At 40.7% G+C, this 14,210-nt stretch overlaps 1 protein-coding gene across 1 annotated transcript in view; it reads left to right on the top strand.

Annotated features, from left to right (window-relative positions):
- EPRS (glutamyl-prolyl-tRNA synthetase) overlaps positions 1-14,210 on the top strand; it is a 77,564-nt gene that overhangs the window by 30,305 nt on the left and 33,049 nt on the right. The window contains exons 10-18 of the mRNA XM_019516477.1: positions 1,027-1,260; positions 3,034-3,118; positions 3,330-3,389; positions 7,561-7,671; positions 8,856-8,992; positions 9,779-9,986; positions 12,510-12,622; positions 13,720-13,837; positions 13,927-14,134. Coding sequence (XP_019372022.1) covers positions 1,027-1,260; positions 3,034-3,118; positions 3,330-3,389; positions 7,561-7,671; positions 8,856-8,992; positions 9,779-9,986; positions 12,510-12,622; positions 13,720-13,837; positions 13,927-14,134 — 1,274 coding nt within the window. The remainder of the gene's footprint in view (positions 1-1,026; positions 1,261-3,033; positions 3,119-3,329; positions 3,390-7,560; positions 7,672-8,855; positions 8,993-9,778; positions 9,987-12,509; positions 12,623-13,719; positions 13,838-13,926; positions 14,135-14,210) is intronic.

Raw genomic sequence — 14,210 nt, 5'->3', positions numbered from 1 at the left:
TTTTTTTTTTTTTTTTTTTTTTTTTTTTTTTTGGGGGGGTGGGGGTGGGGGTTTTTGCCTATGCTGCTTTTCCACAGTTTTCTGCATTTTGACAGGTTTCTTGTTTATTTACATGGGTCTTTGTAGCATTTTCTCAGTCAGAAAGTACAGTTAACTTCTTTGAAGACGCTAAAAATTCAAAATATTTTTAAAACCTGCATGTGGCCACTTTCTGAACAGTATGTTTTACTAAGAATTCTGAGTCCCTATTCTGCATCTTTGCAAGATGAGTGATGTTCTACTTTTGTGAATAGTACAGAACATCATTGTCCTTTTTACTAAATTTTAGCAAACTATCTTGAATCTATTTCAGGCAGCTGCATTATTGGATTTTGTTTGCTTCAGGTTTCAAAACTTAAATACAACTTAAACTTTAAAGGCATTATCCTTCAGCTGCACTATCTGAGCGAGTTCTGTTCACTCATAGCACATTGTTATTTTTATGCAGTATGCAGAGTTACAGTATATATATTGAACTAAGACTACTTAACTGCACAAGACTATGGTTCACTGCTCACCTGAAACATCTATTTTCATCCATTCTCTCTGAGTAGAGTTTCCTTTGTTTCAAAGGATCATAATGTTCCCATTTGTAATTGATCAGTCCGTGCCAGTTTATCTGACTTTGAAGTTTGAGCTGTAAGGTAGACGCTGGTTTTTTTATTCGCATTATGAAAGCATGTGAAAACATTGTACATAACTTTCTTTTTCTTGAAATTACTTCACTACCTTAATCTCTCTGTATCTGAATTGTATTTGATTTTGTTTTTTACCTTTTGCATTGAAAACCATTGTTTAATTTTTGTTTGCGTCTCTTGTGCGTGTGCTAATTTAACTGTTTCTTGCCTTGAGAATCCTGGGAGTAATCTTGGGATTTTGAAAGTTTATAAAATTCAGAATAACATTTAGCTTAAAAGGTGGTGACTTTAAAGTTCAGGTAAATTATGGTCTTTTGGCATATACTAATTGAAGCTTTGCCCTTTTCAGGGTTTACCCTACGTATGACTTCGCCTGCCCCATTGTTGACAGTATTGAAGGTGTTACACATGCATTGAGAACGACAGAGTACCATGACAGAGATGAACAGTTCTACTGGATCATTGAAGCCTTGGGTATAAGGAAGCCATACATCTGGGAATACAGCCGTCTGAACCTCAACAACACTGTGCTATCTAAAAGAAAACTCACGTGGTTTGTCAATGAAGGGCTGGTGGATGGATGGTATGTTACGCAGTTTTGTTCAAATTGTTATTAAAATCTATCTCTATATATCTGCTTGGGTTAAAGAAATATTCCCCCCTTTACTGACAGACAGGATACCAAGCTAGCTGGACCATTGATTTGCCATTCTTGTATAACACTTGTGTTTACATCGACTTAAGACGAAAACTGATATAAGAGTGCAAAATACTAATTTGGTCTGTTCTGCAGAGTCTAGATTACTCAGACCTGTATATGTGAATATGATGCAAGACCAAAGGTTTTGAAACAGTCAAAGCTGAGACTGGGCAATTGTATGGTAGTGTTATGGTCATCCCTGCCCCACAAACTGTTACCTTGTTCATTTAAAAGCCAAGTCTCTAGCTAGTAGAGTTTTGGAGAAATATGCAGTTCACATTTTCAAGGGTTAACAGACTCAGGCCCCTGGGAGATGTTATATTTCAAATGTGATTAACCAGTTAGTCACACTTTAGGTAGTAACCTACCCCCAAGTTCATGCAATTATTGCTGCATTAAAACAGGGAGTAAGTCGCAAAGTTATCAGAGAAAATGTTTAATAACTTTGTGGCTGGTTCCCATTGCACCTTAAATAGAATGTGTGGCGTTGCCCATCAGCTCATCAGGGCACCAAACCTTGAACTGGGTGCAGCAGTCGTCTGCTCGGGGCTCCTAACTTTGGGGGTGCATTGCAGCCCTTGACTAGGGTGCCTTCCCAAGGTTTGGAGCACTGATCAGCTAGCTGGCTTGCTACTTGCCAGTGTAGAGGGAGTCTGGGGATTGTGATCCTGGGCTCCCCGTGCACCGGCCATATGGCATGATTTAGTATCTCATCCCTGATCCCATAATTGTTTCCTGCTGAGCGCATGTAGTATGGCAGGAAGTGTGACTTCTGGGATCGTGGATCAGATCCCATTATGCCTTTACTTGAATGTCTGCCTGGGACCTCAGTAGGCAGACGGTCTGGAAGTATGCATCTCAGAGATCTGAACTACCCCTTTCATCTTGGTGAAGCATAATTCAGATTCCTAGTGACTCTTTCATTCAAGGAAGGATCACGCATCTATCTGCCCAGTTTATTTTCAGTCCTGTTTAATATCATCTGTGAGACATTGTGGGAGAGAGCCCCATATTTTTCCCTCAAGAAAGCACCAAACCTAGTAGGTTAATAAGTCCATGGCTACTGAGGCAAAGATGAGTACAGGGAAAGCAGACAGATTCACCTTATACTTAAATAGCATCCCATTTCTGTGCCTCATATGGGTAGAAATTACTTTGGTGAAGCCTTAATTTACTGTAATTTCTCTCCCCAGCTTGACACATGAAGAAGACAAGAAGAGAGCTGTAGGTTACAGACATTTGCCTATGAGGCAAAGAATGCTTTTGAAATAAAAAAAAAAATGGGAGGAAACAGGCTAGCAGGACATACAACTCTCACCTTGCCAATTTTTGATAGACACCAGGGATGTAATAGGCCTAGAAAAATGCTCCTCTCATTGAGAGAGAGTTTTTTCCTCTCCAAGTTAACTTTTAGAAGCATTGGTATGCAGTGTGGGGAAATCTTTACTACAACTTCATTTTCCATGGGTAAGAGTTCAGTCTTCTGGCCTGGCAGGCTACCTCTTACAACCAAAACGGAAGTAATGCAAGCAAAATAATGTTTAAAAGTATTTTTTAAACTGACTTGCAAAGCCTACATTCAAATACTACACTCAGTACTAGAATTTATTCTATAGTAGCCAACAGCATTCTCAGTTGTATTCCTTTTTTTGTTAGGGATGATCCAAGATTTCCCACTGTCCGTGGTGTGCTGAGAAGAGGTATGACAGTTGAAGGATTAAAACAGTTTATTGCAGCACAAGTGAGTTCCATCTTCTCCTTTTTCCGATTCTTTGAGCATCCTCATAAATATGTTAACCAAACTTTTATTTATCATTATTATGCCATACTGGGGGCTCTTTGTGATGTCCTTTTGAAGTAAACAGTAACATGAATAATACTTAGCCATTGTATATGTTTTTGAAGGACTCAGGTCCTTAAAAATACTCAGGATTATTAATCTTGCTTTTCAGGGCTCCTCTCGATCTGTCGTGAACATGGAATGGGACAAAATTTGGGCATTTAACAAAAAGGTATATGTAATATATATGCTTGTATTAGTTTGATAGCATTTCTTCTTGGTATCCATCCCCCCTGGGTTTTGTAGTGAATCCAGCATTCATGGAGTGCTCATTATTAAAAGTAGTAGTTGCAGTATGTTGCATCATTGGCACATTTTCAGGAAAATGGAATGTCCCTTTTCTAACTTGGGCTGTCACTTATTGATTTATCAAACTGATGCTGAGTTGCTTTACTTGGAATTATATTGATAGGAAATGGTACTTGCTGTAAATCTGATATGAAAACTCTGCATTTCATTTTTCTGCTTTCAAGCTGCGAGCTATCTGTAAGAAGGTATTACTTAATGCTTTTTTGCCTTAGCACATAGCTTACATTTAATGTAAGCATGTGTAGCATAAGTCATTTTGCAGCTTCATAGCACAATCACATTTGCTTATCTAACAAGAGCTGTACAAATCCATTTAAAATGCATTATTCCTGTTTTTAAAAATTGCCCTATTTTGTGTTGGTTTATTTGCCAACATAACTGGAAATCTCTTCAAGTCAACTCTCATTCTTTTCTGTCATTAATTGAATAAGGGCTTTAGTAATAACGACTGTCTGTGTTAAATAGCCCTTCTAATATTCCTGAATTGAGTGTCAAATAAGGAATACTGCATCTTGACATGGTTAGTTGCTTTTTGGCAGCGGATGCTTGGACACTATAATAAGGCGAATCATTAGTGCTGATTGTATAACTTGTGTACCTGTGTGAATGAATGCTTGTAACTCTTGCATTGGGATTACTGCTTGTTTTTTGTTAAGGCCTTTCCTGGATCTGCTCATTTAAGTAGCATTTGTTTGTTTGGCATGTATTTTGTCTCCCTCCATGTTTTATGTATTTGGTCCATTCAATATGCAAAGGATTATGAACTGGTTCATTCTGTTGCTGCATAGATACTAATGGTTTTTTAAATTTGGATTTGAAGACACACTGATGGGAATGTTAGTGTTAATTTATTTAAAACCTCTTTTCTTTTCTTTTTTCTTTTCTTTTCTTTTCTTTTCTTTTCTTAAGTAGTCTCTTATACCTTTGACTCCTTATTTGTCTCCATATCTATCAGTCAAAATCTGTCGTCATCTACCTGTGCATTTGCATTGGAGTCAATAGTATAAATGAAAATGGAAATTGTTCCTATGCAGTTTCCAGACAGAGCTCAAATACCTGTAGAGAAACAGAATGCTTACTTATTACACTTGATTTTATAAACACAGTCAGCTGATAGAGTATTGTGTTGAATGATTAAAACATGAGGCATAGTTATGAGAGATGAGTGGGGTTAAGGTACCACTATTTTAATTGTCATCATAATTCTGATATTTAGAGCATAAAAGGGATAGGAAGTACCCATTTTCTAGGTACATTAACAAGTCCTTCCTAGAACATGCGACTGAAACACTGTAAGGGCCTGGCTTCTGTGCTTACTAATTTTAATGAATATATACCTTGTCAGTGCAGAGTACTCTTGTAACTGCAAGTACCAAAGAATTCAGATATGAAATATCCTATTTTCTCACATATAGCCCACCTTTTTTTGTAGGGTTTTTTTGTTTGTTTTTACCAAAAGTAACTTTTAAAAATTGGGATGTGCGTTTATATGCATGGTAACTGGGTCCTCATGAGCTTGAAATTTGGTGGCCAGGATGCTGTAGCAGTGTTAATTGCCAGGGATCTGGGAGCCACAGCAATTAACTCTGTCACTGCTCCCTCATTGCCAAATTTCTGGACCAATGGGGATGGATGGATGACACAACCCCATGTGCCAGATTGGGTCAGCACATGAGGTCCATTTGTGGCCAGGGCTGACATGCCAGGTTGCGTCCAGCATGCAGTGTCATGCCCAATACGTAGCCCCAGAGTCAGCATGTGGGGTTGGTCTGTGGGCCCCATTTGGCACATAGGGTTGGGAGCAGGCTCAGCTCCATAGCTGCCACTACTCAGTTTCTATCAGGAAGATTTTTCTTTTTTCTTAATTCCTCTCTCTCAAAAACAAGGTGCGTATTATATACGGGGGCATGCTGTATGCAAGAAAATATAGTAGATTGCAAAACTTTTTTTTTCTCTAAATGGCTGAGTTGCAGTAAACAAATTAAAAATAAAATATGTCCTACTTCATGGATGCATCTACACGTCTCCCTACAGCAACGTAGTGACGTGCAACATCGCCATACAGCATGCTACGGTGACATAGGGATCACGTGGCTCTATGCATGATCACAACGTTGCCATATGGCACGCTATGGCAACATAGCAATCATGGGTCTACGCATGGAGCTACGTTGCCATACCAGCACACTCCCCCAGTGTAGTGCACCGCTACAATGACATAGCATTGAATTCTAAGTGTGGTGCGCATGGTGCAGTTAGGGCTGTTACTCTGCTGTGCTTTAGTACTTGCAAGCACAGTACTAAAGCACGGTACCATAGCAACATTGCCATACAGCAGTGTGTAAATGCGCTCTTTCGGTAGCAAATTATTTTCGCGCGCAGAGCGAACTTCTTGTATTTCTTTTTTAGTTTAAATTTCCAGTTAGTTTGTGAGGTAGTCTACCAGTTCCCTTTTATTCCTAATTTTGCTTTTGTGTATATTGTATTCAAGGTTCCCTGAAACATTTAATAAAAGTAATGAAGATCAGAGCACCCCTGTGAAAGGTGGTGGTAAATGAGTTGGAAAACAGACTTAAAAGTATAGGGAGGAAGCATCATAATAAGCAGAATACTACTACTGCTAATAATGGCAAAAATAAGCTAAGGTGGAGTAACTGGAACAAATTTAATACTATGGTATTGCCTTATTATAGTGATCTAATGCTACTGTACTAAAATAGTATTCCTCAACATTATAAACCCAGTTGGCACTCGTTATACAAGCAAAACAGTTGCTGAGCTCAAAAAAATTCTGAGAACCTGGGCAGATGGGGCTCGTGTAGATGTGTAGGGAGCCAGCCCCGACACATCAGAAATCCAATGTATCAGAACATATGCGATTTAATCAGACTTGATTTAATCAAGTCGGCTGGAGCACAGAAATGGCCATGCTCCAGCAGACTCTAGCATCACGTGTATCAGCGTCTCTGTGCTAAAAAATGGCTCATTTGATCAGCTTTAGTTCCAAGTTCCCCACTGCCATTTTTCAGCACCAGGGATGCTGATACATGTGACACTTGAGCATTTTTAATTGGTGCAGCTCGCTAATTAAAGTGCCTAACCCCCTTCCCCCCCATGCCTCCTGGAGCATGTGTAAAAATGCCAGTGGTACTTTTTTACACCAGTGTAATTTGTATCTATTTTTTGTGATGCTACTCCACTCAGGGCTTCAGAGCAGACGAATGGTCTGATTTATTTATTTATTTATTTATTTTTGATTGCTTCTCCACTAACTAGATACTATTCCAGTGCCTTGTCACTGTGTAGCTGTCAAGTAGGTACTAACTTGTTTGCACTGCACAAGGGGGTGCTACTTAGTTGAAAGGAGAAATGACACTACACTAGTATAACTCTCATTGATGTAGTTTTACACCCTGATTTTTTTTCTCAGGATTTTGAGTAAGCTGTACCATTATAGGAGTTTGTGATTGTTAACTCCTTGTTTATGTTGGTTCAATTAGTCATCTGTCTAAGCCTTAAAAAATGAGCGTGGTTTTGGAGCCTAGCAAACCGGGCATTAAAACATGTTGATATTTTGATTCAAAAAGTAGATGCTCAGAAATAAACTGGTTAGAAGACAACTACATTGCATAGAAAATAAAATGCATCAAGTGAAAAGGCGAAAGTAATGCCTACACTGAAGTGTTAATTCAAAAGTTGGGTTGTTTCTACTGCCACAGTTCCAGATTTCTATATTCTACCTTTTATATTAATTTCATGAATAGTTTGAAGAATTGGTTTATGCTTTGCTTATTTGTAACCATATTCTGCAATTTGTTAAAATTTTGAATTAAAGTAGCATTAAAATCAAACACAAGCAAGTGCAGTAACATAAAGATACCAGTTAATATTCCTGCATTATTCTTTGACTTGTTTTACACGCGCAGTGGCAGTATGGTAGTCTGTGAGGTTGAACTGAGGCGCAGTCATTGCTAGTTGAAAACTTCTTTCTCCAAGTGAGAGAGATTCACTCTTATTTCATTTGTTTCCTATAGGTTATAGACCCAGTAGCACCTCGGTACACTGCTTTACTGAAAGATGAAATGGTCACTGTGAACATTCCCGAAGCTGTGGAGGAGATGAAAGAAGTGGCCAAACACCCAAAGGTTCTTCAGTTCATTCATCTTTTGATTACCATCAGAGGATGGAACACTTAAAAATGGTGCTGTCTATAGGCTACAGTAGGGGTGTCAAAGATCCAGCCTGTAGAGCCCCATCATCTAGCTTCCTGTGCTGCCCCGCCCTGATCTGTGTTGACTTGTTCACCACATGTTGCACCTATTCCAACCTGTCCGGGATCCCTGCTACCTGTACCAGCTGGTCTGGGATGGAGCCACCCCCAGCCAATCCAGCACATGTGCCATACAAAGAGCAGCACAATTCCAGACCAGTGGGGAGTGCATGCAGTGCAGGTCCTGGGGCAGGTGCTGTGACACCTGGAACTGCTGGGGGGGGGAGGGGTGTGTGTGCTAGGGCGTGTGGGCAGGGGTATCCATGGGCTCTCTGCAGACTGGCCCCACACCACAACTCCAGCCCACTGGACCAAATGAGTGACACCCCTGGGCTACAGTAAGCAGCTGGGATGAAGGAGTGTCACTGAATCAGGATAGGAATTTCCAAACTGTGATCCCAACTAGGCAAGTCCCAACTCTGTAACTTGGGTTTCACATTATTAAATGGGAGTGACTGATTACTGTTTTTCTTCATTTTTGGAATACCATGAAGTTGAATATTTGTACAGCATTGAAATGTTTATTACTTAAAAATAACAGTTTAGCTGATCTGTGCAACCAGAAGCAAATACTGAGCACAGTATGTGAAATTCTGAAAATGAATGAGTGTTATAAAAATTTATTGTTAAATGAAGCTGCCAAGCAAAAAATTGACTTAAACTTCAACAATTATGCTCAGTCCCTATGGGCCAGGCAACAGAACTTTTAAGGGCATAAGTTCGATTGGGCACATGATAGTGCTTTGGGTTGCTAAAGCTTTTTATGAATGCATTCTTTTGATGAGTCTACACTGTAGTCAATCTGGGATTTCCTAGAATGGTACAGCGTCTATGATAAATGAACTAGAAGTGATGAAAAAGATTGAGGTAGCCTCAATCTTGGTGGCTGCTTATGATTTTTGTCCATTAAGATGATCATGTTGTGTGTTGTAATTTTTGACTTATTGTACACGCACATGCATGCACGTGTGCGTAGAAAGAGAGTGAAACTCTGTTATCATAGAAGCGAACAGAGCTTGATTCTAACAATTTCTTTTTTTATTAATTTTGAATATACAGAATCCTGATGTTGGGTTGAAGCCAGTGTGGTACGGCTCTAGAGTGCTGATTGAGGGTGCAGATGCAGATACGCTGACAGAGGGAGAAATGGTTACGTTCATAAATTGGGGCAACATTATTATCACTAAGATACACAGGTAACAAATGTAAGGTATTTGGAATAGAGTGCTTTTGCATTTCAACTTTTAATTGACAATCATAAGCCGTAATGGTTAGCATGCATCAGTATTGTGTAAATAGATTACAAACTGCCTATTTAATAGAGGATTGTGAGTCTGAAGTCACTGCTTAAATAACCTGTTATTGTATAACAGTTCTTGTTTGGAACCTGTGGCTGTTCCATTACTGTTGCTTTCGGGCATTACTTGCAGTTAGAAATAGAATATGCTCCTGTTCTGGTGCTGATTCATTTCATTTTTTTCATGTAAATTCTATTATGATCCAAAACTTGTCTGTAATGAAAGCAAAATTAAAGGTGCATCAGCAACAGACTAGTTATATAGATATGGCCTTTATAAAGGAGTCATTGCTATTAAATGTTGAAGTTGTTAATATGGTGTTCTGTGCATTTAATCAACAGAGCCCTTCAGACGCATGTAAATAATGCAGCCCTGTATTTAACAAATGAGACTCTGTCTTCTCCCACCCCCTTTTTTTCCCCTCTTGGAACTTAAATTTACATTTTAAAAGAGTATCTTTTAATTAGTCACTTACTACTTACAATGTGCTGAGCTTTATCCTCTGTGGGGTGGGGATGGACTAGTGTGGGGTGGGGGGCAGTTCTCTCTTCCATCTATGTTAGGACATTTTAAAATAATTTAAAAATTTTTTCAATATTACAGAGACTTCTTTTTTCCACGAGAAGCTCAAAAATGTTCCAAAATTGTGTAAAATTGCCACTTATTCTTCTGTTTCCCATGCAGAAACCCAAACAGGAAAATTGTATCGATTGATGCCAAGCTGAACTTAGAGAACAAGGATTACAAAAAAACTGCTAAGATCACTTGGCTAACAGACACGCCATCTGCACCTCTTATCCCATCTGTCTGTGTTAACTATGAACATCTCATCACCAAACCAGTGCTGGGCAAAGATGAAGATTTCAAGCAGCATGTCAACAGAAATAGCAAGGTAACTCTCCTATTCTTCCTGCAAAGCCTTTGCTTTTCCTCCCTTCTCTTTTTTCACCACCATCTCTAGTTATTTTAGCCTGTAGGTTCTTAAATGTCTTGGTGGTATACAAAGGTGTTTTGGCCATTTGAGCAAGTCCAACTTAAGTGTACATATACTTAGTATAAGTATATTGCTTTAGAATGCACGTATCTGTAGTTCCCATTCCTCAGTGGAGCTACAGTAATTGCCAGTTGGAGAGGAGCTAGTGCATGACTGACATTTTAATAGCGGTGGCGGGGTTTTGCAGGGACACCGCTGGATATAGATATGCTTTTAATGTTAATGAAGCTGCAGCCTAGTGAGGGATCACTGTATAATAAGTTGAATAACATGTCACAACTGGAGAAGGATAAATGTTATATATTGAGAATTTACTCCCTGGTTCTTTCAATTAAATTTAAGTGCAAAGTAATACTTTATAGATGCAGTATTACTGGGTTTTGTATCTCAGTCTCTGCAAATTATATGATAAATTATGTATCATTGCTGTGATGGAGTTTCTTCTAGGCTTCCTCACATTCTCTTCCAAGCTTTTTGTCTCTGAATGATACTGTGAGATGGAGAGATCTTTTCTTCCTAGCCAAGGAAGTTTTTTTTTATTTCCCAGTTTAAGGAAAATATCGTTATTAAACAATTGCTGTATCTATTTACATATGGTGCACATATTTTCCCAGAAAATTGGGGTGAAATCAGAAAGAAGTAAGGCTGGATGGGACCTCCATGGGTGCATGTCTTCAAACAAGGCAACTGACTTCTGCAGGAGCTGGAGGCTTGGGTTACATGGAGCTGGGGATGGATTCCTTAACTCAGCCTCACTCCCCTTCTCCCTGAAGCAAGCCCAAGAGCTAATGTTTAACCCAGGGGTACTCAACTCTTTGCCCACAGGCCAGAACCGGCCTGCGGAGCTATGTAACCTGGCCCAGAGGGCATCCTGCGGGTCTGGACATTTAGCTGCAGTACCACCACCACCACTACCCTTTTGTTGCCAAATGTCCATGCAGGCAGATCAGCCCTAAGTCAGTCCTGTGCAAAGGGATCAGGCTCCATTCCCACATGCCTGGCTCACGCCAGGGCCCAATCCAGCCACATGGAAAGGGGTCCAATGAAGCCATGTGTAATCAGCCCCAGCTGGGCCATTCCTGTGCAGCTGAATTGTCAGAGTGAGCAGGCTTTGTCCCCCTTCCCTTTTATGCACATGGATCTCACCCTGATAGCAGATTCGCTGCCTGGCTTTGGCTCCCCATCTCCTGGCATGGGGATTCCTGTGAGGGGACTGGAATGCAGCTTCAGTGTTGGGACTTTGCCACTTGGAACGCCATGTGCTAGGGATCATGCATGCCCTGTTTTCCTGCCATTGCCCTCTGGGTACCCACAAGTGCTTGGAGCACTCCTAACCCTCACCTCTGGGATGTGTGCTCACCAAGAAGTGGCTGCTCCCTGCAGAATGGGCACACACATTACCATTGTTGCTGTTGCAATGGCCCGGGCAGGCATGATGCGGACAAACGGGAACGGACCTGCCAGCACGGATCCAGTGCATTGGGATTGGGGTCCACTGGGCCATTTCTGTGTGGTACTGGATTGGGCCTGTGTGAGCCATTGCTGCACACCTGAATTAGCCCCTGGCTGGATGAGCACTGTGCACCAGATTGGGCCAACGGACTGCCTCAGACCTGCAGAACAGTCTGGCACCATTCATCTGCCTCTTGAGCTGGTGAGGTCAGGCACCACCAGATCAGCAATTTCACAACAGGTGCTAACTTTTAGTTAGTTGGTTGTTTTTTTTTATGCTGCAAGACTTTTATACTATTGGTTTTTGTACATTGTGGCTGTGTGGGGTAACTGCTACAGTAGCAACCTGTTTCACCCTACAGCAGTGGGAAGAGGGAGAGGGAGTGAGGCTGATCAGGACTCCATGCCTACTGTGCATGGCTGGAGCCTGCAGCCTTGGCAGTGGAAAGTAAGACTGCTGGCTATTTTCTTCAAGGACAAATCTTATTTCTTTCATTCTCCTTTCCCCAAAGCAAGGTGCATGTCTTATTCAAGAGTGTGTGGTAAGTGAAGAAGGGTATAGCGTTCCTGTTAGTTTTGCTACCTTAAATTCAAGTATTTACTTTATAAAATAGTTCTGGATTTCCCAGTAGATAATATTTAACTCTTGAGCTTTCTGACACTATTTTTTGGCACTGTTACCCTCACATTTTTAAGCTATCTCACAGATTTCTAATCTATTTGTGATCCCACCCTATATGCAAGCCCAATTTTCCTAATTAAATTTCTGCAGGGTGTGGTACATTGCTTGTTGCTGAAAATCCATAACATAGGAATAACTGTACTTACACATTTCTTTGAAAGCATCTTATCCATTGGCATTAGGTTTAATTGTGAAATCTGATGATCTTTAAAATCTTTCAACACAGAATTCCTTGTATTTTTAAAACTATGCTTGTAAAATATCTGTGTTTCCTGTAACTTTTACAGCAAGAAGAACTGATGTTAGGTGATCCCTGTCTTAAGGAATTGAAAAAAGGGGACATTATACAGCTTCAGAGAAGAGGATTCTTTATTTGTGATCAACCCTATGAGCCAATTAGGTAAGCAACTGGAAACACCCTCAATTTATAGGCTGAGAATCACCAGTTAAGATCAGTAAAATGGTTTTAATATATTTTTTTGTGCTTTCATGCACACAATAACACTCTCTCAAGTAGAAATTGAACTAATAATCTCATTCACCAACAGCGGTGTGAAGACCCTAATAACATACACAAATATTTACACTGTGGTGCTCTGTGCACCCTGGGGGAAGTATGGGGGACATGTGCCCCCCAGATCAGGGGTAGGCTGTGTGTTCAAGGCCAGGGCTGTGCCAGCCTCTTCCCGGCAGGGAGGCCTGGGTGGGGTGGAGGGTGGGCAGGTGACAGTGACTATGGGAGGGGAGCTATGGCAAATTTTGGAGTTGCTGTAGCTCCCCCTGCTGGGAAGAGACTGGTGCAGCCCCAGCCCTAAGTGTGCAGCCAGCCCTCACCCTGTGCACAGATCCAGGGCAAACATGGCCCCCATGTTTCCACTGCACTGCCGCCTCCCTGCCCCCCACAGATGAGTGGGTCATGGCTCTACCCCATGCCCTCCTTCACTGGGGGGCCCTTTATCTGCATCCCCAACAGACATACCAGCTGGGCAATGTTCTCCAAGCTGCTGGGCTGCACATAGGCAGTTGAATCGGTATTGGCCGATATGGCTTGCCAATAATCAGCCAGTGGTATCGGCCCATAAAATCTTTATCAGTGCACCCCTATCTAAATATAGAAGTCTTGATTTTAATTCGAAGAAATAAGGAAAGCTGTTTTGAGTTGCTCTTTGAACTAAATGAAAATTATGTAGTTAAAATCTGCAGTTCTCTGGTGAGAGGGAGTTTAGGTGACAAACTGAAACTTCTAATACAGTACACCATCCAGAACAGAATTTTATTCTTCATTACTGAAATTTCCAGTTGCAATTATATAGAGAGAGAGTTGCTGCTGTAGTGGAACTTAGTGTGGGAATGTGGAGCAAGAAATGTGTTGAATATTCATTTTTTTTCTCTCTGGCTTTTTCAAAGTGTTTTGTAGGCATTCTACTTGTATTTTTTCTATTATGGCTCTATAGAGAGTATATATTGAATGTTGGCTCTTTTAACCTTTTCCTGTAGCCCATATAGCTGTAAAGAGGCTCCGTGCATTTTGATTTATATCCCTGATGGACACACAAAGGAAATGCCAACATCTGGCTCAAAGGAGAAAACCAAGGCAGAAACTGCAAAGAAAGAGGTAAAGAGTCTTTTAGGAAACATTCCCATAGCATTTACTGCTGTAAAACATTCATGGAACACAACAAAAATCTGCTTCTGTTTTCAAAGGCTAGTTCTGCTTCCAAGGAAAAGCCTACTCCTCCACTTGTTGCTAATACCTCTACTGCACCTGAGGACCCTGTGGTACTTTACAATAGAGTGTCTGCTCAGGGTGATGTGGTTCGTGACTTGAAAGCTAAGAAGGCATCAAAGGAAGATATTGATGCTGCTGTGAAACAGCTATTGGCCTTGAAAGCAGAATACAAGGAAAAGACTGGTCAGGAATATAAACCTGGAAGTCATCCAGCAGCTGCTGTTTCAGTACCTAGTGTGGCATCCGACCTTGAGACCTC

The sequence above is a fragment of the Gavialis gangeticus genome, unplaced genomic scaffold, assembly GCF_001723915.1.
Source record: "Gavialis gangeticus isolate Ggan-Ray unplaced genomic scaffold, GavGan_comp1, whole genome shotgun sequence".
NCBI classification, from domain to species: Eukaryota; Metazoa; Chordata; order Crocodylia; family Gavialidae; genus Gavialis; species Gavialis gangeticus.
The sequence above is the reverse complement of the archived record's forward strand: the minus strand, read 5'-3'. Positions and strand labels throughout refer to the sequence as shown.